The following is a 23,527-nucleotide window of genomic DNA, read 5'->3' as shown; positions in this document are numbered from 1 at the left end:
GACTGGCTTTAGGGTATGGTTGAGTAGGCACTGACCTGGGGGAACCAAGATTTGGGGGTGCCAACACTCCCTAAACCTTGGTGCAAATTGGCAAAATTAATCATTCTAAAAAATTAAAATCTCTATCTGCAGGAGGGGGTGGGCACCATCAGTCAATGTGGCCTAGGGGTACCATATACCCTAGCGTCAACCCTGGAGATGTACTGTGGGTTTGTTTTTTGTTTTGTTTTTTAGGAGCATTAGCAACTAAGGCCATATTGCTCCGGAAATATGCGGTGGTCATTCCCTGACCTTTCCGCATCCTCCATATTTGGTGGTGACGGGCTCGAACCCCGGTCTAATCAAGAAGCATGTGCTACACACTGCTACTCTTTCCCACCTGGCTACGGAGGCGCAGTGTACTGTAGGTATTGAATCAGAGAATGCAGAGAGGATGCTAGAACAATTTATGGAGTTCTATCAATGGTATATAAGAATTTTACCAGTAGGGATAAAAAGCTGATTATCCTATTGTATAAAGCAGTGATCAGGCTGCTGCTTTATACAATGGGTTTGAAGGATGTGAGTCTATTGGAACACTTAGAACACGTGTAGAGAAGAGCAACAAGATTAGCTAGGGGCACTAATGGATAACCTTACCAAGATAGACTTCAGTTCAACGTAGGTGAGTGGGTGACGGGACCAAACTGCTATCCGGCCATTCTTTTATTGACCTCATTCGTACGAGGATGAATGCTCTCCCTACCATCTCCAGGTCATCTCGAGGACATAGTATGGAGAAATGTTTTGTTTGTTATTTGGTTTTTAGGAGCATTAGCAACTAAGGCCATATTACTCCGGGATATGCAGTGGTCATTCCCTGACCTTTTTGCATCTTCCGTATTTGGTGGTGACGGGCTCGAACTCCAGTCTAATCAAGAAGCTTGTGCTACGCACTGCTGCTCCTTCCCACCTGGCTACCGAGGCGCCGTATGGAGAGAGCATGCAGGGCTGAATGTGATGCGATCGAGTCACTCGCCCACACTGCTCAACAATGCTTCAGAACATTGCTTCAGAATGTTCAACAATGCTTCAGAACATCTGACTGAGAGTTAAAAGGCATGACTCGGTTCTGAACTTAGTTTCCATTAGGCTTCACCAGAAAGGATGGGAGGTTAAGAAAGAGCCTTGGTTCAACACACAGGAGGATTTACAGAAACCTTACTTCCTGAGTGCAGGTTATGGCTCTCTGTTCCTTCTTGATGCCCAAGTTGTGGGCTCAGGCCAGGACCTTGAGCATAGTCATCATATTAAACATAATTATTATAATGATAATAGTCACTCTAAGGAGTTAATAGCTCAGGAGTATGGCACACAGCTGGTTGTATCTACCATTACTGTTAGTTATAAGAGAGTTTGAAGCAAAAAAAAAATATGCTGACTTACAAAGGGTACAAGGAAAGTTTTGCAATACAGCTTTGTTTATTTAATTTTTTCAAAGAAATTTCCTCTACATTCGATACACCTCTCCATCCTCCGAAACCAATCTTTAAACCAGTTCTGCTAAGTTTCACTAGGGAGTAAAGCACACTCGTTGTCCTAAGCCCGTAGAAGGTCCTCATCACTGGAAAACCGCCTCCCTTTTAGCTTCATTTTCACATGCGGGAACAGTGCAAAGTCGCAGGGAGCAAGGTCTGGACTGTAGGGAGGGTGCTCGAGAAGTTTCAGTCCTGTCGTGGTCAAATATTCGGTGCAGGCTTTGGCGCGGTAAGCTGGAGCATTATCGTGATGGAGGTACCAGGTGTCCATACTTGACTTTGGCCGCAGGTTCTTCATAGATCCAATGACTTTAGGCAGGCATTGTTCAGTATACCACTTAGCTGTGACTGTCTTCTGCGTGTCCAAAACGACACGTTCCACAATTCCACACGATTTGAAAAATACAGCTATCATTTTCTTCTTTACAGATCGGGATTTTCTGACAATTACGGGTGTGTCGTCATCATCAAAGACCCAAACTTTGTTTTGAGCCTTGGTTGGCAGATCGTAATAGTACAGCCAAGTCTCGTCACCTGTCACGATATTGTTCACATACCGAGATTGTCCCTTATCAAACTTTTTTAACATCTCCCGGCACCAAGTCACATGTCGTGTCATCTGCTCTTCAGTCAGTTGATGCGGCACCCAGAGAGAACAAAGTTTCTTCACGTGCAAATGATCTTGCAGAATCGAACGAATTGCTGGTGCATTTAGGCCCAAAGTATCCTCTATCTGTTGGTAGGTCACTCGCCTGTTTTCGTCAAGCATTTTCCTCACAGCAGTAACGTTTTCCTCCATAACTGACGTTTGTGGCCTTCCCGGCCTCTCAGAATCCTCCAGAGTGAAATTTCCCCTTTGGAATTCTCTATACCACCTGAATATCGTTGTACGATGTGGACAATCATCATCTAGTGCAAGAGTCATTTCTTCTAAGCACTGGTCTATGGCTAAACCACGCACGAAATTATACCACAAAACTGTCCTTATCTCATTTCGTGACCACGATGCCATCGCAAGCACTTTACACTCTCACTACTAATGAATAACTGAGCCCATCGACTTGGCGCGGCGGCTACTATGCACATATGAACATGTCTCAACATGCAGCAACAAGCAGCTTCCTGTGATTCATTGTTGCGTCATATTGCAAAACTTTCCTAGTACCCTTTGTACTCCTGAAAATGGGTTTATCAACTTCCAATATTAAAATCATTGCAGTTCGGGCTCTCCAGGGGGCGTTAAGCTGCTGGGGGCTCATTAGCAAATGACCACAGTTAGATTCCGCTGATGAACCTGGGTATGTTAACATTGTTTCTAGACATTTGTAAGGTTAACCTTTGCTGGAATGAAGGGAAGATAAAATAAAATTTTAAAAAAAATGCAAAAAAAACCTGCAAGGTGACATAATTGTTGTGTTTAGGGCTCTAAATTGGCATCCCCAGAAAATGTGCTGGTTCAGAAGTAGCTGTTGTTGATGACTTTGTTATCTGGAAAATGAGAAATATGTTGTTCAAAAAGGATAGATAATTTAGGGCCAGAGTATGTCTAAAACCAGATATCCAAAGGCTATCCTGGAATGGATACCTCCAGGAAAAAGGAGAAGAGAAAGACCTAGGAGGATATGGATGGATGGAGTATGGGAGTGCACGGTAGCCTGGAGTTTAACTGACCAAGACACCTTGAATTGCACTTTATGGCAGGAAAAAATTCCTACCAAAAAATAGCTTGTAGGCTGAGGAAACCCATTGTAAATAGAAACATTCCTCTCAAAGAAGTATGTCTGTCAAACGCTTATCATCTTTTAAGTGTACAAAAGGTAATACTAAGAATATGCAGGATAAGGATTTACTCAAAAGGTTATAGGCTATGTTAGAAAAAGCTGCAAGTTAAGTTTCAAAATTGAAAATGCCTGGAATTTTGCCCAGATGTGATTGGAGAGAGTACATGATGAGTGCCTTGTCAATTAATTTGGCCCTGAAGAGATTGTGCAACTCTTGTGGTTTTTCAGTATGGTTTATGTTTATTAAAAGAGAAGCTGTTTTTGTAAGGTTGGGAGGACTGAAAAAAAGCATTAGATTGGTGGGGGGGTGGGTTGTTGTTATTTGGTTTTTAGGAGCATTAGCAGCTAAGGCCTTATTGCTCTGAGGATATGCAGTGGTCATTCCCTGACCTTTCCGCATCCGCTACGTTGCATATCGTAATTGGCTTGTTTCTAATTCTCCAGTTTCATTTTCTGCCTACACCAAAGCTCGCAAAAATTGTAAAGCAGTTATTAATCAGTCCAAACTAGAGTTTGAACAGGCTAAGAGTAGAAAACTTGCTTCTTGCCCTAATGGTAGCTGAGCATTGTGGTCTCTTGCCAAAGCTATTGACCGCAACTTTTGCCCATCTCTGCTCCCACCTCTGTCCAAACCAGATGATTCTGTTGTCACTTCAGCCAAGGATAAAGCTGACCTGCTAGCATCCCATTTTTCTTCCAACTCATGTATTAATGATCTTGGTAAAACACCTCCCACCATTCCCAACACGCTTCATTCAATGCCTCCTGTGGTCTTCTGTCAAAAGGATGTCGTAAGGATTTTGACAAATTTTGATGCTAAGAAAGCTCCAGGTCCCGATAGTATTTCTCCACTTCTTCTCAAAATCTGTGCTGCCGAACTTACTCCTATTCTTTGCCGCCTTTTTTCAATTTCTTATTCCAAAGGTGTTTTTCCTTCTGCTTGGAAATTTGCTCATATCCAGCCAGTTCCTAAAAAGGATGACAAATCCCTCCCATCCAATTATCATCCCATTGCAATTACTTCTACTCTTTCTAAAGTAATGGAGAAATCAATTAACTGCCAACTCTTAAACTACCTAGAAACCTTCCGTCTGATCAACGATCTTCGTATGGATTCCGTCAGTGTCGATCCACTGGTGATATTCTGACTTATGTTACCCATTTATAGACTAATTCAATGGAAAGGTTCAGGGAAACACAAGTAGTTGCTCTTGACATCTCAAAGGCTTTCGATCGTGTTTGGCATAATGGTCTTCTAAACAAGCTTCCATCTTATGGATTGCCAACTGTTTTTAGTAATTGGTTATCCAGTTTTCTCTCTGATCACTCACTGAGGCTGATGGTAGATGGCTCTCTGTCTTCTAACTTCTCCACTAATGCCGGTGTCCCACAAGGTTCAGTTCTTTCCCCCACTCTTTTCCTCTTGTATATTAATGACCTTCTTCCATTGACTGGAAATCCTATCCATAGTTTTGCCGATGATAGCACATTGCATTCCACTTTCCATTTTGAGACACCTTGTCCTGCTCAATCAGCTTCAATTTCTCAAAAATTTGCTACCAATTCCTTAAATGCCGATCTTCAGGTAATTCTCCAGTGGGGCAAAGACAACTTAGTTGATTTCAACTCTTCTAAAACTCAGTCTTTTCTTATATCTCGCAAAAAGGATTCTTCTGCTCCTATGCTTAACTTTAGTGACACTCCAATTTCTAGGCAAAATGATATATCTCTTTTGGGGATTACCCTGACTTCTAATCTCTCTTGGCGCAAGCACATTACAAATATTGCTTCCTCTGCATCTAAAAACTTGGTTTTCTCTTTCGCTCTCAGCGTTACTTTTCTTCCAAACAGCTGCTCGCTCTGTATAAATCGCAAATCCACCCTGCCATGGAATATTGTTCCCACATTTGGGGGTGCCCCCAAAACCTCTCTCACGCTTTTTGATTCCATTCAGAAGAGGTACAGTTAGGTTAATAAATTACTCATTTCTAACAGAGTCTTTCTGCTCTCTGTCTCATAAACGTTCTGTTTCAGCTGCATGTCTTTTCTACAGATACGTACTTCCATGGGCACTGTTCTTCTGAATTGGCTTCTATAATTTCCACTCTCTCTTTCAAAACAGTCCGAACACGTGCCACCGCCAGCCAACTTTCATTTACTCTCCAAATTCAAAGTCACAGAACCAACTTTTCATCTTCTTTGTTTATTCATTCAACTGGTTTCTGGAACAACCTTCCTTCATACGTATGTCCTGAAAATTACAGTCTACAGAAGTTCAAGTCCAATGTCAACAAATATCTTCTTTCGTCTTCTCAAACTCCAACCCAAGCACGGTACTAAGTACTATAGGTTCTAATACCTCTCGTGTTTTGGGTTTACATAAAAAAAAAAAAAAATCCTTCATATTTGGTGGTCAAGGGCTTGAACTCTGGTCTAATCAAGAAACATGTGCTACGCACTGCTACTCCTACCCACCTGGCTACGGAGGCGCTTGGTGGGGGGGGGGATACACTGACTAATAGTTTTACAGTGGCTGTAAGCAGATGAAATTGAGTCTTTTCTTGAACTGCTCCTATTGGGACATAGCTTACTGGAAAACAAGGAATGTGGATTGCAAGGTCTGCTTTGGTCTTCATGGAACAAGCAGGTATGTAGGACGTATTAGGATTACTAATAACAAAAAAAAAGCAGGTTCCCAAGTATGTAAATAAAAATTTATTTACATACTTGTAAATAAATTTTTATTAAAGTATTGGTTAAGTCTAATTCAGTTATTGTTTTCAGAAACTCGTTGCTACTCAGCATGGGAGGGATGTAAAATATGAATGCAATAAGTACAATTGATCCAAAAAAAAAAAAACGGACATGTTTTTATATGTAGCATTGTTATGGCAATTACAAAGCATTCCCTCAAACTGACCTGGCGTCTTTTTGTTGAACTTCTCTGCAAAGCCAGTGATGTGATGTGATGTGTTGTGTGACTGGGCTCTTGGTAATCAGCCAGCAAAAGTCACCTGGAAATCAGCTGGCTTGCTCTCATCCTCGCCACAAAGAGGCAAGCCATCTTCTGTACAAAATTAAATCACAGGGCCTTTTGGGCCTTTTGCCACAACCCCAGTATTGCTGAGAGAATGCTGAGTTAAGGAAAGGAGGAGGGGATATACTCCTTGTATGCTGTTTTTCAGTGTGAAATGGCTTGTTTAACATCACTGCCGTGCAGTTATTAGCATTGTATTACTGCTAGCTGTAGGTCAAGTGTTGTGTATTCCATTTGAAGCTATGCACCCACCATTTGACATAATGTGTGTATAGCTACGTGTGATTTCCACCAGATACGCACCCTCCCATCTACTTGAAATAACTGTAAACAGGACTCATTGGACCAGGAGACCCATCTCCAATCATCCAAGGTCCAGTGCCGATGTTCTTTCGCCCAGTCGAAGCATAGAGTCCTGTGTCGTGGTGTTAACAATGGGACTCTGGTGGGTCAGCGGTTCCCATAGCCTATTGCAGCTAATGATCGCCTGTGGTCATGGGGGAAACATTTCTGGCACCTCCCTCATTGAAGTCAGCGGTGATTTGTGCCACTGTCGCTCGTCAGTTGGCTGAAACAATGCGAGACAAATGTCGACGGCCACATTCATCCACCACCTTTCTCCACCCACAACGCTGTGCACAATGATATATTATTCCGGAAATGCTGTATTCCCAATACACTCTTGATACTGTATTGGTCGCCCACTATCATCCCTCTTTCAAAGTTGGTTAATGGTTAACTCATGACATTTTTCCATACTGACATTGAATTACAGTCTACGTGAATGCAGTGTACCTATATACCTGCCAAGTGGTGGGTTCATCCACTATATATATATATATATATATATGTATGTATATATGCACAGTGCAACCTTGATAAATGCAGGTGTCAGGTGACAACTTTAATACTCGTGTTATAAGTGAAGCATGTCATAGCTGAAAAAATTTTACAATTTTTTTTTCAGTTTTTTTTGACATAAATATTGTTTACTTAGTAAATAAATTCTTTATTTAATAATGTTTTATGACTTATACAGACGAAAAGACAAAGTACTAAAGGTTATATTACTTCCTTTCCATTCCACTAATACACAATGCTCTTATGGACTTACATTTTACGCATCCATTCTGAAATAGTCACGTAATTTAGTTTGCCAAAACTGATGACCAGGGGTGGCTCGTTGGTAGGCACTGCAGAACTGCAGCACCCCCAGCTTTTTAAATCTAAATGTACAGTCAATGGAGTTATATGAAATTTTGTGAAGAACAGTGCTGTGCAATGAATATTTTTATTAACAGGTCCCGCATGTATTATAATCATCCTCTATTTCCAATAATCATTTCAATAATAAATGAATAAAAACACAAGATCATTTTCAACTTTGAAGTTTAACCATAGGTGGAACTGTGCGCTATGCAGTTCCACATTTAGGCCCCAGTGGTTGAGTCAATGCTTAGTTGGCAGTTTGCTAATACACAATTTTAGAGGTTATAAAATGAGTCAAAGGAACTGTGGAGTGAGCAGTGCCAATTTGAAGAGTACACCAAACTTGAATGAAAAAGTTATTAATCTATTTTCAACAAATAAAAACCGAAGAATGGATTTTATTTTTAAATAAAATTTCGAGATTACCCAAGTCTGTTAATGGTAAGTGTCCAGTTAATGTTTTATAGTATTTTTAATTTGCTTATTATTATTATTATCATCTATGTCTACATGTCTTATAACCAAGGCAATTTAACGTAACTTTAAGAAGCAGCACCCCCATACATCAGAGTCACGAGCCGCCACTGCTGATGATGGTGTTTTTTCAGTACATACCTACTTAATAGTGGTCAGATGTAATAAGTGAAGATTTTCACTATCATTCTAACCATGCCATCATCTTATGAATGTTTTGAAGCATTTTGTTGATTTCTGGGGCTTTTTCCTTACACATGTCATCCACATTATTTTCTAAGTCACTCCCTCTGTCACTGCCCTTCTGTTCAATTGTCTTTCCACTGTTCACAGAGGCTATGATTTCTTCTTTGCTCAGGTAATGCTCAACTGGATCTTCACATCCACCTCAATGCAGGCAGTCAGGTCATTTTCTCCAACACTGCCACCAAGTACATTACAAGTAGCCATTGCTTTTTGTTCTGAAAATGTTGCTAAATCAAGGTTATTATTAGTGATCATCTCATCTTTTCAAATACATTTTTTCCGGCAGTTTTCCATTGCTCTTACTTTCTCCCACATTAATCAAATATTGTGTGCAATGTCTTTCGATGTTAATGTTTTTAGAAATTCTAGGAACTTGAATTTTTGCGTTCACAACTCTGGCAAGTAGCTCACCATGATAGACATGATTACACCTGTGGTATGTCCGAAACTGCAGTATGAAGAGGCATGTTTTGTTGAGGTTGTACTGTATTTTTTATTTATTTATTATTTATTATTTTTTTGCTCATACTCTATAAGCTTTGCTTTCTTTCATAATTTTGCCAATGCTAATAGTATAATTTATATTTTTCAAATTTACAAAAACTTGTGCAGTTGGCCTTATCCTTTTTTTCCCTAGAACCAACATGTTAATCACCTCCTTTAGCGCCTCCGTAGCCAGGTGGGAAGGAGCAGCAGTGCGTAGCACATGCTTCTTGATTAGACCGGGGTTCGAGCCCGTCACCACCAAATACGGAGTATGCGGAAAGGTCAAGGAATGACCACCGCATATCCCGGAGCAATATGGCCTTAGTTGCTAATGCTCCTAAAAACCAAATAACAAACAAACAAACCTCCTTTATGATAGGCTAATAGTATTGATGTTTGTGAATTTTGCATTCACAAGAGTTTTTTCCAAATATAACCTCCTCAGATATATATATATACTCTGTATAAAATCATGATCTCAAGGCTAGCCTATATAAACCACCAAACGTCACCACCAAATACGGAGTATGCGGAAAGGTCAAGGAATGACCACCGCATATCCCGGAGCAATATGGCCTTAGTTGCTAATGCTCCTAAAAACCAAATAACAAACAAACAAACCTCCTTTATGATAGGCTAATAGTATTGATGTTTGTGAATTTTGCATTCACAAGAGTTTTTTCCAAATATAACCTCCTCAGATATATATATATACTCTGTATAAAATCATGATCTCAAGGCTAGCCTATATAAACATGTATTTATATAATTCTAATATAAATAATTTCAAAAAAATTATAATTTTTTTTGGATAATTATTATTATAACTGTGAACTTAGGCATAACGAAACAGGCCTACGCGCTCTGGATTCATTGAGGAATTTATTGTAGCTTAAACACAGAGCGTACAGATAAAGCAGAAATATATGAGCTTTCGGCTATATGGTAGCCTTCGTCAGAATTAAAATACATGAATGGCAGTTGGAATGAAGATGTGCACTGCCAGGTGCGTGAGACGCGAGGTTTAATTGTTTGTTGACGTCTGTGGCTGTGACGCATGATGACGTGGCCAGCGCTTGTCCAATGACAGAACTACTGACTCTGTGATCGGGTTGACTTGGTAACCACTGTTCCTGTTTAAGGATTTATCCGAAGATTTTATATTTAATGATTCCAACCAGGTACGCTTTAGGTAATGGTGGGATCTGTCTACCACCACGACATCGCGGTGTGGGTCGATGTCGTGGTGGGTTGTCCAGACATGTTCGGCAATAGCTGAGTGTTCTATATCCGCTAAACGGATCGCTCTTTTGTGCTCCGAGAGACGTTTCTCGAGTCGACGTCCAGTCTCTCCGAAGTAGCAGCTGGTGCAGTCACGGCAAGAGATGCGGTAGACTAAACCGCTCTGCAGAAGGGTGGGGACAGGTGTTTTCACGTTGGAAATGAAAGAACGCAGTTTCCTGCCTGGGAGCTGGATGCACTTTATTCCGTGCGTTCTCAGGATTCTGCCGATCTGTTGTGACAGGTTGGGGTAGTATGGGATGAATGCCCTTGTGGATGGCTCGTCACTGTTGGTGTTGTAGCTGGTCGTCACGATGTCACGTGTCTGTAGATCACACCTGTCGAGGACGTCAATGGGGTAGCCACACCTCGTAAGGTCTACTTTGACCCTAGTGACCTCTTTGCGTCTTTCATCAGCGGAGCTGGAGTGTGTCCAGGCGCGAGTAAGCAAGGTTCGGGCCGTGGAGAGGAGGTGGCCTCGCGCGTGTGCTGACCGGAAGTTGGTAAACTGGCCAGTACACATGGGCTTACGATAAACTGTAGTCCTCAGGTATGTGCCTTCACGTCGGACAAGTGTGTCTAAGTATGGTAAAGAGTTGTTCGACTCCAGCTCAATCGTGAATTTTATGAAGGGCGATAGTGAGTTGAGGTATGATAGAAGTCGCTGACCTGAGTCTCTAGGGATGACCACGAACACATCGTCAACATAGCGACACCAAAAGGCGATGTGATCAGGTGCGTGTGCAAACGCACGTCCCTCTAACTCCTCCATCACGATGTTTGCTGTGACTGAGCTGACCGGGGAACCCATGGCCGTGCCATGTATCTGCTGGTAGACTGAGTCATTAAATATGATCGCACCCCCTGTTAAGCACAGCCTGAGGGCAGTGGAAATGTCATCGGGTGTGAGACCAGTTCTTTCGTTGAGGGTTCTATCATTGTACAAGAGTTGTTTTGCACAAGAAATGGCAAGTTCCACAGGGATGGAGGTAAAGAGCGATATGACGTCGAACGATGCCATAACTTGATTCTGCGAGATGGATACAGTGCGAATCCTCTTTATGAATTCAACACTGTTGGAAACGGTGTGGGTGGTCTTGCCAACCAGAGGAGAAAGAAGTCTCGAGACAAATTTAGACAACTCGTAAGTCGGTGATCCACAGCAGGATACAATTGGCCTCAGTGGTGTGTCTTCTTTGTGCACTTTCGGTAGGCCGTAAAACCGTGGGATCTGACATCCGGAAGCACGGAGGTGATTACGGGTTGACTGTGTGATCTTCCCTTGTTTCAGCCAACTGTTGACGAGGATATTCACCTCTGATTCCCATCGTTCTAAAACTCTGTTGGGGTTGATGGTCAGGGGTTTGTATACAGTAGTATCCCGTAAAAGTAGTAGCGCTTTCGCCATGTAATCAGTGTGATCCATTACAACCGTACGGCGGCCTTTGTCTGCCGGTAGAATGACGATGGACGAATCCTGTTTCAATGCCTTGAGGGCAGAGAACTGTGTACGGTTGAGGTTAGAAGAGACGGGGCGAGCACGGTGTAGAACTGCTGCAGTCTTCAAGCAGATTGTGTTGGCTACATCTTCTGGGAGGCGTGATAAGCTGGCTTCCACACCTAAGGCGATGTCGGTGATCGGCGGGTGCTTAGGAAGAATGGCAAACGTCATGCCAAGAGTCAATAAGTTTACTTGGTCCGCAGATAACTGTTTGCTGCTTAGGTTCAATACGAAGTCCGTGGAATTAGTGAGAGGGGTATTACATTGGCTGCGCAATTGACGGGATTCATTAATCAAATTACAAAACTTACGTTTCTGTCGGGTACAATAAAGATCTGATTCTCTGATGGCCTGGTGACATAAAGTGTTGACCACATCGGTGTAAACGGGATCGGGAATCAGAGTCTTAAGGTCGGCTAGTAGGGTTGCCTTGCTCGCTGAAGCACATTGTATGTCATGATGGAGGCAGCCGATCCATATACGTAGGGTTTTGAGGCCAAAGTTCCGACAGGCACGTCTCATGCGCTCATTAGAAAACGGTTGTTTGTAGCGAAACCCTTTCGGTATAATCTCGTTAGCTTTGCACCTATGCGCAAACCTCAGGTGTTGTCTACTACGGGCTATGAAGATAAAATCTTTCTGTAGTCTCACGACCATGTCGTATGCTGGTTGGCCAAGAATAGTACGAACATAACGAAACAGGCCTACGCGCTCTGGATTCATTGAGGAATTTATTGTAGCTTAAACACAGAGCGTACAGATAAAGCAGAAATATATGAGCTTTCGGCTATATGGTAGCCTTCGTCAGAATTAAAATACATGAATGGCAGTTGGAATGAAGATGTGCACTGCCAGGTGCGTGAGACGCGAGGTTTAATTGTTTGTTGACGTCTGTGGCTGTGACGCATGATGACGTGGCCAGCGCTTGTCCAATGACAGAACTACTGACTCTGTGATCGGGTTGACTTGGTAACCACTGTTCCTGTTTAAGGATTTATCCGAAGATTTTATATTTAATGATTCCAACCAGGTACGCTTTAGGTAATGGTGGGATCTGTCTACCACCACGACATCGCGGTGTGGGTCGATGTCGTGGTGGGTTGTCCAGACATGTTCGGCGATAGCTGAGTGTTCTATATCCGCTAAACGGATCGCTCTTTTGTGCTCCGAGAGACGTTTCTCGAGTCGACGTCCAGTCTCTCCGAAGTAGCAGCTGGTGCAGTCACGGCAAGAGATGCGGTAGACTAAACCGCTCTGCAGAAGGGTGGGGATAGGTGTTTTCACGTTGGAAATGAAAGAACGCAGTTTCCTGCCTGGGAGCTGGATGCACTTTATTCCGTGCGTTCTCAGGATTCTGCACGTGACATCGTGACGACCAGCTACAACACCAACAGTGACGAGCCATCCACAAGGGCATTCATCCCATACTACCCCAACCTGTCACAACAGATCGGCAGAATCCTGAGAACGCACGGAATAAAGTGCATCCAGCTCCCAGGCAGGAAACTGCGTTCTTTCATTTCCAACGTGAAAACACCTGTCCCCACCCTTCTGCAGAGCGGTTTAGTCTACCGCATCTCTTGCCGTGACTGCACCAGCTGCTACTTCGGAGAGACTGGACGTCGACTCGAGAAACGTCTCTCGGAGCACAAAAGAGCGATCCGTTTAGCGGATATAGAACACTCAGCTATTGCCGAACATGTCTGGACAACCCACCACGACATCGACCCACACCGCGATGTCGTGGTGGTAGACAGATCCCACCATTACCTAAAGCGTACCTGGTTGGAATCATTAAATATAAATCTTCGGATAAATCCTTAAACAGGAACAGTGGTTACCAAGTCAACCCGATCACAGAGTCAGTAGTTCTGTCATTGGACAAGCGCTGGCCACGTCATCATGCGTCACAGCCACAGACGTCAACAAACAATTAAACCTCGCGTCTCACGCACCTGGCAGTGCACATCTTCATTCCAACTGCCATTCATGTATTTTAATTCTGACGAAGGCTACCATATAGCCGAAAGCTCATATATTTCTGCTTTATCTGTACGCTCTGTGTTTAAGCTACAATAAATTCCTCAATGAATCCAGAGCGCGTAGGCCTGTTTCGTTATGTTCGTACTATTCTTGGCCAACCAGCATACGACATGGTCGTGAGACTACAGAAAGATTTTATCTTCATAGCCCGTAGTAGACAACACCTGAGGTTTGCGCATAGGTGCAAAGCTAACGAGATTATACCGAAAGGGTTTCGCTACAAACAACTGTTTTCTAATGAGCGCATGAGACGTGCCTGTCGGAACTTCGGCTTCAAAACCCTACGTATATGGATCGGCTGCCTCCATCATGACATACAACGTGCTTCAGCGAGCAAGGCAACCCTACTAGCCGACCTTAAGACTCTGATTCCCGATCCCGTTTACACCGATGTGGTCAACACTTTATGTCACCAGGCCATCAGAGAATCAGATCTTTATTGTACCCGACAGAAACGTAAGTTTTGTAATTTGATTAATGAATCCCGTCAATTGCGCAGCCAATGTAATACCCCTCTCACTAATTCCACGGACTTCGTATTGAACCTAAGCAGCAAACAGTTATCTGCGGACCAAGTAAACTTATTGACTCTTGGCATGACGTTTGCCGTTCTTCCTAAGCACCCGCCGATCACCGACATCGCCTTAGGTGTGGAAGCCAGCTTATCACGCCTCCCAGAAGATGTAGCCAACACAATCCGCTTGAAGACTGCAGCAGTTCTACACCGTGCTTGCCCCGTCTCTTCTAACCTCAACCGTACACAGTTCTCTGCCCTCAAGGCATTGAAACAGGATTCGTCCATCGTCATTCTACCGGCAGACAAAGGCCGCCGTACGGTTGTAATGGATCACACTGATTACATGGCGAAAGCGCTACTACTTTTACGGGATACTACTGTATACAAACCCCTGACCATCAACCCCAACAGAGTTTTAGAACGATGGGAATCAGAGGTGAATATCCTAGTCAACAGTTGGCTGAAACAAGGGAAGATCACACAGTCAACCCGTAATCACCTCCGTGCTTCCGGATGTCAGATCCCACGGTTTTACGGCCTACCGAAAGTGCACAAAGAAGACACACCACTGAGGCCAATTGTATCCTGCTGTGGATCACCGACGTACGAGTTGTCTAAATTTGTCTCGAGACTTCTTTCTCCTCTGGTTGGCAAGACCACCCACACCGTTTCCAACAGTGTTGAATTCATAAAGAGGATTCGCACTGTATCCATCTCGCAGAATCAAGTTATGGCATCGTTCGACGTCATATCGCTCTTTACCTCCATCCCTGTGGAACTTGCCATTTCTTGTGCAAAACAACTCTTGGACAATGATAGAACCCTCAACGAAAGAACTGGTCTCACACCCGATGACATTTCCACCGCCCTCAGGCTGTGCTTAACAGGGGGTGCGATCATATTTAATGACTCAGTCTACCAGCAGATACATGGCACGGCCATGGGTTCCCCGGTCAGCTCAGTCACAGCAAACATCGTGATGGAGGAGTTAGAGGGACGTGCGTTTGCACACGCACCTGATCACATCGCCTTTTGGTGTCGCTATGTTGACGATGTGTTCGTGGTCATCCCTAGAGACTCAGGTCAGCGACTTCTATCATACCTCAACTCACTATCGCCCTTCATAAAATTCACGATTGAGCTGGAGTCGAACAACTCTTTACCATACTTAGACACACTTGTCCGACGTGAAGGCACATACCTGAGGACTACAGTTTATCGTAAGCCCATGTGTGCTGGCCAGTTTGCCAACTTCCGGTCAGCACACGCGCGAGGCCACCTCCTCTCCACGGCCCGAACCTTGCTTACTCGCGCCTGGACACACTCCAGCTCCGCTGATGAAAGACGCAAAGAGGTCACTAGGGTCAAAGTAGACCTTACGAGGTGTGGCTACCCCATTGACGTCCTCGACAGGTGTGATCTACAGACACGTGACATCGTGACGACCAGCTACAACACCAACAGTGACGAGCCATCCACAAGGGCATTCATCCCATACTACCCCAACCTGTCACAACAGATCGGCAGAATCCTGAGAACGCACGGAATAAAGTGCATCCAGCTCCCAGGCAGGAAACTGCGTTCTTTCATTTCCAACGTGAAAACACCTGTCCCCACCCTTCTGCAGAGCGGTTTAGTCTACCGCATCTCTTGCCGTGACTGCACCAGCTGCTACTTCGGAGAGACTGGACGTCGACTCGAGAAACGTCTCTCGGAGCACAAAAGAGCGATCCGTTTAGCGGATATAGAACACTCAGCTATTGCCGAACATGTCTGGACAACCCACCACAACATCGACCCACACCGCGATGTCGTGGTGGTAGACAGATCCCACCATTACCTAAAGCGTACCTGGTTGGAATCATTAAATATAAAATCTTCGGATAAATCCTTAAACAGGAACAGTGGTTACCAAGTCAACCCGATCACAGAGTCAGTAGTTCTGTCATTGGACAAGCGCTGGCCACGTCATCATGCGTCACAGCCACAGACGTCAACAAACAATTAAACCTCGCGTCTCACGCACCTGGCAGTGCACATCTTCATTCCAACTGCCATTCATGTATTTTAATTCTGACGAAGGCTACCATATAGCCGAAAGCTCATATATTTCTGCTTTATCTGTACGCTCTGTGTTTAAGCTACAATAAATTCCTCTGTGAACTTAGGCTTTTTTGTATGTATCTATGTTTATATCTGATTTTCCTTTCCTTTATTTACCTATGTTGAAATCTGTATGTATGTATTTGTATATCTGTATGGTAAATAAAAATTAAAATTAATCATTTATAGATATTTCTTTTTAATTCATGTGCTTAATATCAAAATGGGTATCAGGTTATCACTTAATTCAATAATAATTCAGTTAACTAAAATAGAGACAGCCAAATATTGTTTTTAATATGCCATATCATCAACAGTTATTTACTAACTGTACTTTTCCAGTTTTGATTTTTAAACTTCTAAAATACATTTTGTCTGTTTTTTTTTTAATTTTTACTCATTTTTTTTAAACATAATGTGTTAGGTAAACAGACTTGACTTACAATGTATTTTATTAAGATAAAAGTATGAAGTATGAATGTGTTAGGTAAACAGATGACTTATAATGTATTTTATTAAGATAAAAGTATGAAGTATGATAAAAGTATAATTTATTAAGGTAATTCTGATTTTCATTCACCATTTATTTTTTATTCATTGCAGTAATTTTGCCACCTGATATAAATGCAAGGGATGGACACCAAAAGGAGATAACTACAGCCTCCTCTGCTACCTCAACTTCACCAAGATCACCTTCCAAAAAACCAGATCAAACAAAAGCAGTATTTATATCAGATAAAGAGAAACAGGTAAAGAGATAAACAGGTTGATCTAAGCTATATGTGATATTGTTGTGCATGTTGGCACTAATGACTTTAAGAGTAAGAAATCTGCAGATTTACTTAACAAGTACAGGTCAATGTTTAAAAAAAGTTGCGACTTAGGGTTAAATTAGAAAGTGTCTGCAATTCTGCCCAGACACGATAGGAGAGAATATATGATGAGAGCCTTGTCAATCGGTTCAGCCCTGGAGAGATTGTGCAAAGCTCATGGGGTAGAATTTTTTTCAGTGTGGTCTGTGCTTGCTAACATGAGAGACTGCTTTTACAGGGATGGGATACACCTAAATAGAAAGGGTGCAAGAATATTTGCTGATGCTATCGAGGCAGTGTTAGGTGGGTCGGAAAACTACTAGCTTCTGGGGATTCATGGACTAAAAGATTAACAGTAGCCACAGGCAGAGGCAAAAGTGATTTTTGGACTGCTTCTATTAGAATGAGCAGCATAAAGCAAGTAGCTGGGGATTTCAAGAACTGCTAGGAGTCATCATGGAACAAGTAAATACAGGCAGTTCTCGCTTTACAAGTTCCTGGGTTTATGAGTTTTTTTTTTCAAGTAAAAACAAAATCAAATTTCACACATTAATTTCAAAAAATAAAGGTTAAACATTCATAAATACTGCATTTCAAACCACGTGCATAGCTATACAATACAGTGTACCCTGCTTTACAATATTAATCTGTTACCATCACATCACGAAAATATCTTATGTGAACCCAATAACACATTGTTTTTTGATAATTCGTTCCACTACCTTGGGAGTTGAAATTTTTGCTATATAACTCTCTGAAAGGTCGTTTTTATAGTGTAAATTGTATTAGTTACCAATTCAAATCATTAAAATGCACTATACTTTCATTGTTATGATATGATATGTTGTCGACGAGAGTTGCCTGTGCGGACGTGCCTTTCTGCCGCTCTTCGAACAGAGAAGTTTTTTCTGATTTATTTTCTGCTTTATTAGTTTTAATTGACATATTAACTTATTTTCTAGAGTAGCTTTATATTCCTATTTACGGTACTTAAGTTTAAAGTAACTTAGATAGAGATTTTGTAGGTATTACTTAGTATCGGAAAGGGTATCAAATCCACATGTTTACCGTTCGTAAATAGCCAACATTGTTATGCAAAAATTAATCAGTAAAATCTATTAATCTTGTTGAAGTTCATTGGCAATTAAATTGTACTTTTAACTATACATATAACCACTTAGGTGACGTAACATAAATAATTAGTAAAAATAAATAATTAATACATAACTTTATACGGAAGGTATATAAAGGGATTTCGTAGATAACACTCGTTACTGAAACATAAATATTTCGTAGATAACACTCGTTACTGAAACATAAATATAGCGTTATAACTGTGTTGGGATAAAAGTTTAGGATTTAATTTTGTACTGAAATTGAAATTTTATTGAAAGTAAATCAAAATCATGACTCAAACCAGAGCAGCAAAGCAAAAGGCTCAAGCTAATGGGAATGCTGTGGCTCAGGGGAGAACTGAGGGGGGCAGTTGCCCTCTGAATCACAGCCTTTTAAGATGCACTATTTGCTTGATGTTTGCAGAGCAGTCAGGTATGGGACATGGTACTGCCATGGGAGATGTCTTTGTATGTGCGCAATGCAAGGAGTGTAAGGAAATCAGGCAACAACTCAGCGTTGTTATGGGCCTATATGAGAGCTTGAAGGACAGGGTGGATGCCCTCGAAGGATTACAAGTGAGGGGCCCATCAAGCTCTCAGCTGCCCACACCAATGCCAGAGCTTGCACTTGGTCATCGCGCAACACAGCGGCAACCCCCAAGGCAGAATGCGCTGGTCCCACAGGAACTAGTAGTTGTTGGTGACTCTATTGTCAGGGAAACGGGAAACATGCTTTGTAAAAAGGTTAGGTGGAACAGGACCAGGGTATGTCTGCCAGGGGCAAAGGTTGATGACGTTGTAGAGCGGATATCATCTTTTAAGGGCACAAAAGGTGATATAGTTGTACACATTGGCACTAATGATATTAAGAGTAGGAGACCGGCGGAATTACTTAACAAGTACAGGTCACTGATGAAAAAAAGCCGTGAATTAGGGTTGAATTTGAAAGTGTCTGCAATTCTGCCCAGACACGATAGGAGGGAGTATATGATGAGAGCCCTGTCGATCAATTCGGCCCTGGAAAGATTGTGCAGGGCTCAAGGGGTAGAATTTTTTTCAGCCTGGTCTGTACTTGTTAACAGGAGAGACTGCTTCTACAGGGATGGGATACACTTAAAGAGAATGGGTGCAAGAATGTTTGCTGATGCTATCGAGGCAGTGTTAGGTGGGTCGGAAAACTGCTAGATTGGGGAGATACAAGAACTAATAGATTAACAGTAGCAACTAGCAGAGGAGAAAGTGATTCTTGCACTGCTTCTATTGGAAAGAGCAGCAGCCTGGAAAATAAGATGCAGGATATTTCAGAGACTGCTGGGAATCATGGGGGTACAAGTAAACACATGGGTTGTGTTAGGGTGGCTAAGAGGAAGAGCAGGTGCATGTATACTTGCGTGCACACCAATGCCAGGAGTTTAGTAATTAAATTTGATGAATTTGAGGTATTGCTCAAAACATCAAAGGCAGATATTGTTGGGATTTCAGAGATGTGGTGTCACACAGATATAAGGAATGCAGAACTGGAATTTGGGGAGTACAATGTCTACAGAAAGGATAGACAGGATAGGAAGGGAGGAGGGGTTATGCTATTAGTTAAGAAACACATAAAATCCAAGGAAGTGAAGCCAGTGGACATCGCTGGACAGTGCAGTGTCAAGTCAGTTTGGTGTGACATAAGCATTGGGAGATCAAAATAGTAGTAGTAGTAGTAGTGGCACTTGATGCAAGAAAGCAAGTGTAGGAGCTTATGCAGCATCAGCCAAAAAAAAAAAAAAAAAAAATCACACCATACCCTCCAATTGCCTGTCCAGTTCCTCCTTAAATTTATTTAACCTATCAACTTCCACAACGACAGATGGAAGTTTGTTCCAGCAATTAACCACCCGCTGGCTAAAGGCAAATTTCCGCATATCTATTCTACATCTATCCTTTCTTAATTTGAACTTATGTCCCCGTAGGTTCGTATTCTGAACAAGTGGGAGGATCCCATCAGAATTCAGCGTGCTCAACCCATTCAAGGCCTTATAGACCTCAATCAGATCACCGCGCAGGTGCCTAGTCTCCAGCCACTGCAATTTGCAGAACTTAAGCCTCTCTTGGTAAGAGGATCCCTTCATTCCCCTCACCAATCGTGTTGCTCTTCTCTGTACACGCTCAAGCAAATCTACATCCTTCCTAAAATGAGGCCTCCAGACCTGTACGCAGTACTCAAGGCGTGGCCTGACCATTGCCTTATACAGAGGGACAATCACCTCCTTTTCCCTGCTAGCAAAATTCCTATATATCATTGACAAAACCCCATGACCTGCCCTAGCAGCCTGTCTACATTGCTCAGAAAACTTCATATCTGACTGCACAATTACTCCCAGGTCTTTTTCATTTTCTACCACCTTAAGTGTAGTACCACACAGTTGGTACGTTTCTCTGGGGTTACTTCTACCCATATGCAGTACTTTGCATTTGTCAAGGTTAAACTTCAGTTGCCACTTCTTAGCCCATCTGCCCAAATTATCTAGATCCTGTTGCAGTAGCACACTGCCATTACTGTCATTAACAACCCTGCCAACCTTCGTGTCATCTGCAAACTTCGACATTAAGCCTGATATACCTTCATCAATATCATTGATAAATATACAAAACAACAGTGGACCCAACACCGAACCCTGTGGGACTCCACTAATAACATTAGTCCACGAAGAGCAGCACCCATTGATTACCACCCTCTGTCTTCTCCCACTTAACCATCCTTTTATCCATTGTAGCAACTTACCCTTAATACCATCATCATCATCAGCCATTTTCAATCCACTGCAGGATGAAGGCCTCTCCAGCAACTTTCCAGTTCCTTCTGTTTTGAGCACTGGCCATCCATTTACTACCCACAAACTCATGAATTTCATCTATCCATCTCCGCCTTTGTCTTCCAGGTTTTCTTCTAGCTCCTCTTGGATACCATTCTGTTATTTTCTTAGTCCATCTGTCATCATGTCTTCGAGCTATGTGTCCTGCCCAGGACCATTTTAGTTCTTTAGTTTTGATAAGAATGTCCTTTACTTGAGTTTGTTGCCTAATCCATTTGTTTCTCTTCTTATCTAACAGTCTGATTCCCAATATGATTCGTTCCATTCTTCGCTGTGTAGTTCTCAGCTTCTCTTCCATTCTTTTGGTGAGTGCCCAAGTTTCACTTCCATAAGTCATGGTGGGGAGTATACATTGGTTCATTATTTTACGTTTCAGACAAACTGGGATATTGCTCTTCAGTATGTGACTATATTTCCTGAATGCTATCCATCCAAAATTTATTCTTCTCTTGACTTCCAGCCATTTATCATTATTACAGCTAATGACTTGTCCCAGATAAGTATATGACTCCACCTTTTCAATTACTGCTCCTTCAATCTTTATTTCCCTTTCTGTGGCATACTTGTTCATCATTACTTTTGTTTTAGCCATATTCATCTTTAGTCCAGAATCCTTACTAGCTGTGCATAACTGATTAAGATTTTCCTCTAATTCGTTGGGATCGTGGCTAATGACCACAATGTCATCTGCAAATCGTAAATGGTTTAGGTACTCTCCGTTCACATTGACTCCTTTCTGCGACCAGTCTAATCTTCTGAAAGCTTCCTCAAGGGCAGCAGTAAACAGCTTCGGAGATATTGTGTCTCCTTGTCGAACTCCTTTCTCAATTTTAAATTTCCTACTGTCTTTATCTAGTCTAATAAAGGAGGTAGCACTCTCATATATTTTCTTCAAAATCATAATATATGGGGTATCAATGCCTTGTCTTTCCAGTGCCCGAAACATTGCCTTATGCTGTATGGAGTCAAATGCCTTTTCATAATCCACAAATGCCAGGCATAATGGTGTTTTATATTCATTTGCTTTCTCCATTAGCTGTGATATTACATGAAGGTGATCCATAGTTGAGAATCCTGTCCTAAAGCCAGCTTGCTCTTTCGGTTGATTCTCATCAAGTATTCTGTCTAATCTGTTAGTAATGACCCTTGTGAACAACTTGTAGATGTGGGATAGCAAGCTAATTGGTCTATAATTTCCAATTTCTGATTTATCTCCTTTCTTATGCAGCAAAACTATGATTGCATTATTCCACTGCTTAGGTGTCACACCTTTTCTAATGCACTTTGTGAAGAGCCTTGCCAGTTTTTGTGTTATGTCTCTTCCTCCCAATTTTAACAACTCTACAGTAACTTCATCTTCCCCCGGGGCTTTCTGATTCTTCATTTTCTTCAATGCATGTTCTACCTCATCAGGAAGAATATTGGGTATGTCGTATGTGTTGCTACTTTGCAATCCATCTTCCCCACTGCTGGCATCATTCCCCTGCTCCTTGTATAATTCTCTATAGTAGTCTTCTGCTATTTGAATTATGCCTTCTCTGCTGTTTATAAGTACACCATCGCTATTCTTCAGTTTCAGTATCATTTGTCTTTCTGTATTACTGCTCATGGCTGCTGATTTAATTCCTTTGTTTTCCCTTAATGCTTGTTCTACTTTTCTTGTGTTAAATCTTCTTATGTCCTCTCTGAGTCTCTTTCTAATGGCTTTGCATAACTCAGTATACTCAATTTTCTCCCTGTCAGTGTTTTTCTTGCTTTTCATTTGTCGTCTTCGGTTCATCATGACAAGTGTTTCTTGACTAATTTTTTCTTCTTTGGATTTCTTTTTCCCTATAGGTTTCTTGGGCTTTATCACTTTCAAAAAGTTGTAATATTCCTCGTCGATATCTTGGTCCTCAGCAGTCTGGAGAAGCTCATACTTGTTCTTAAGTTCCAGTACATACTGCTTTTTCTCTTCTTCTGTTATCTCAAAGACCTTTGTATTATTTACTCGGGTCAGTTTTTTCCTTTCCTTTCCTACATCTATATCAAGTGTACATCTTACCATTCTGTGATCACTTCCAACATTTACCTTATTCAGGACAGTAACATCATTCACAATATATCTTCTGTTAGTGAGGATGAAGTCGATTTTATTAGTAGTTAATCCATTTGGACTCTTCCATGTCCACTTTCTGTTCACCCTTTTCTTGAAAAAAGTGTTCATTACTGACAATCCTTGAGATTCTGCAAATTCCACAAGTCTTTCACCTCTTTCATTTCTTTCACCAATTCCAAAATTTCCTATTGTTCCCCTTTCTGCGCTGTTTTGTCTTTTTCCAACCTTAGCATTGAAGTCTCCCATAATAATAGTGTAGTGGGTTTTTTGGTCATCTAGAAGACTCTCCATTTCTGTATACATTTCTTCAACCTCTTCATCCTCATGGCTCGATATTGGTGCATAAATCATTATAATCTTTAGCTTGTATCTCTTAGAAATCTTGAGTATTAGTCTTGACACTCTTGGTGATGTACTTTTGAATTCCAAAATGTTGTTTTTAAAATCTT

At 41.9% G+C, this 23,527-nt stretch overlaps 1 protein-coding gene across 1 annotated transcript in view; it reads left to right on the top strand.

The window, feature by feature from the left end:
- LOC150077673 (uncharacterized) overlaps positions 1-23,527 on the top strand; it is a 372,161-nt gene that overhangs the window by 322,695 nt on the left and 25,939 nt on the right. The window contains exon 4 of the mRNA XM_090384710.1: positions 16,799-16,944. Within this exon, the coding sequence (XP_090240836.1) occupies positions 16,799-16,944 (146 nt within the window). The remainder of the gene's footprint in view (positions 1-16,798; positions 16,945-23,527) is intronic.

This window comes from Mastigoproctus giganteus, chromosome 11, assembly GCF_048544385.1.
Source record: "Mastigoproctus giganteus isolate SK-2022 chromosome 11, ASM4854438v1, whole genome shotgun sequence".
Lineage (NCBI taxonomy): Eukaryota > Metazoa > Arthropoda > Arachnida > Uropygi > Thelyphonidae > Mastigoproctus > Mastigoproctus giganteus.
This window is presented reverse-complemented; position numbering and strand designations above follow the sequence as displayed.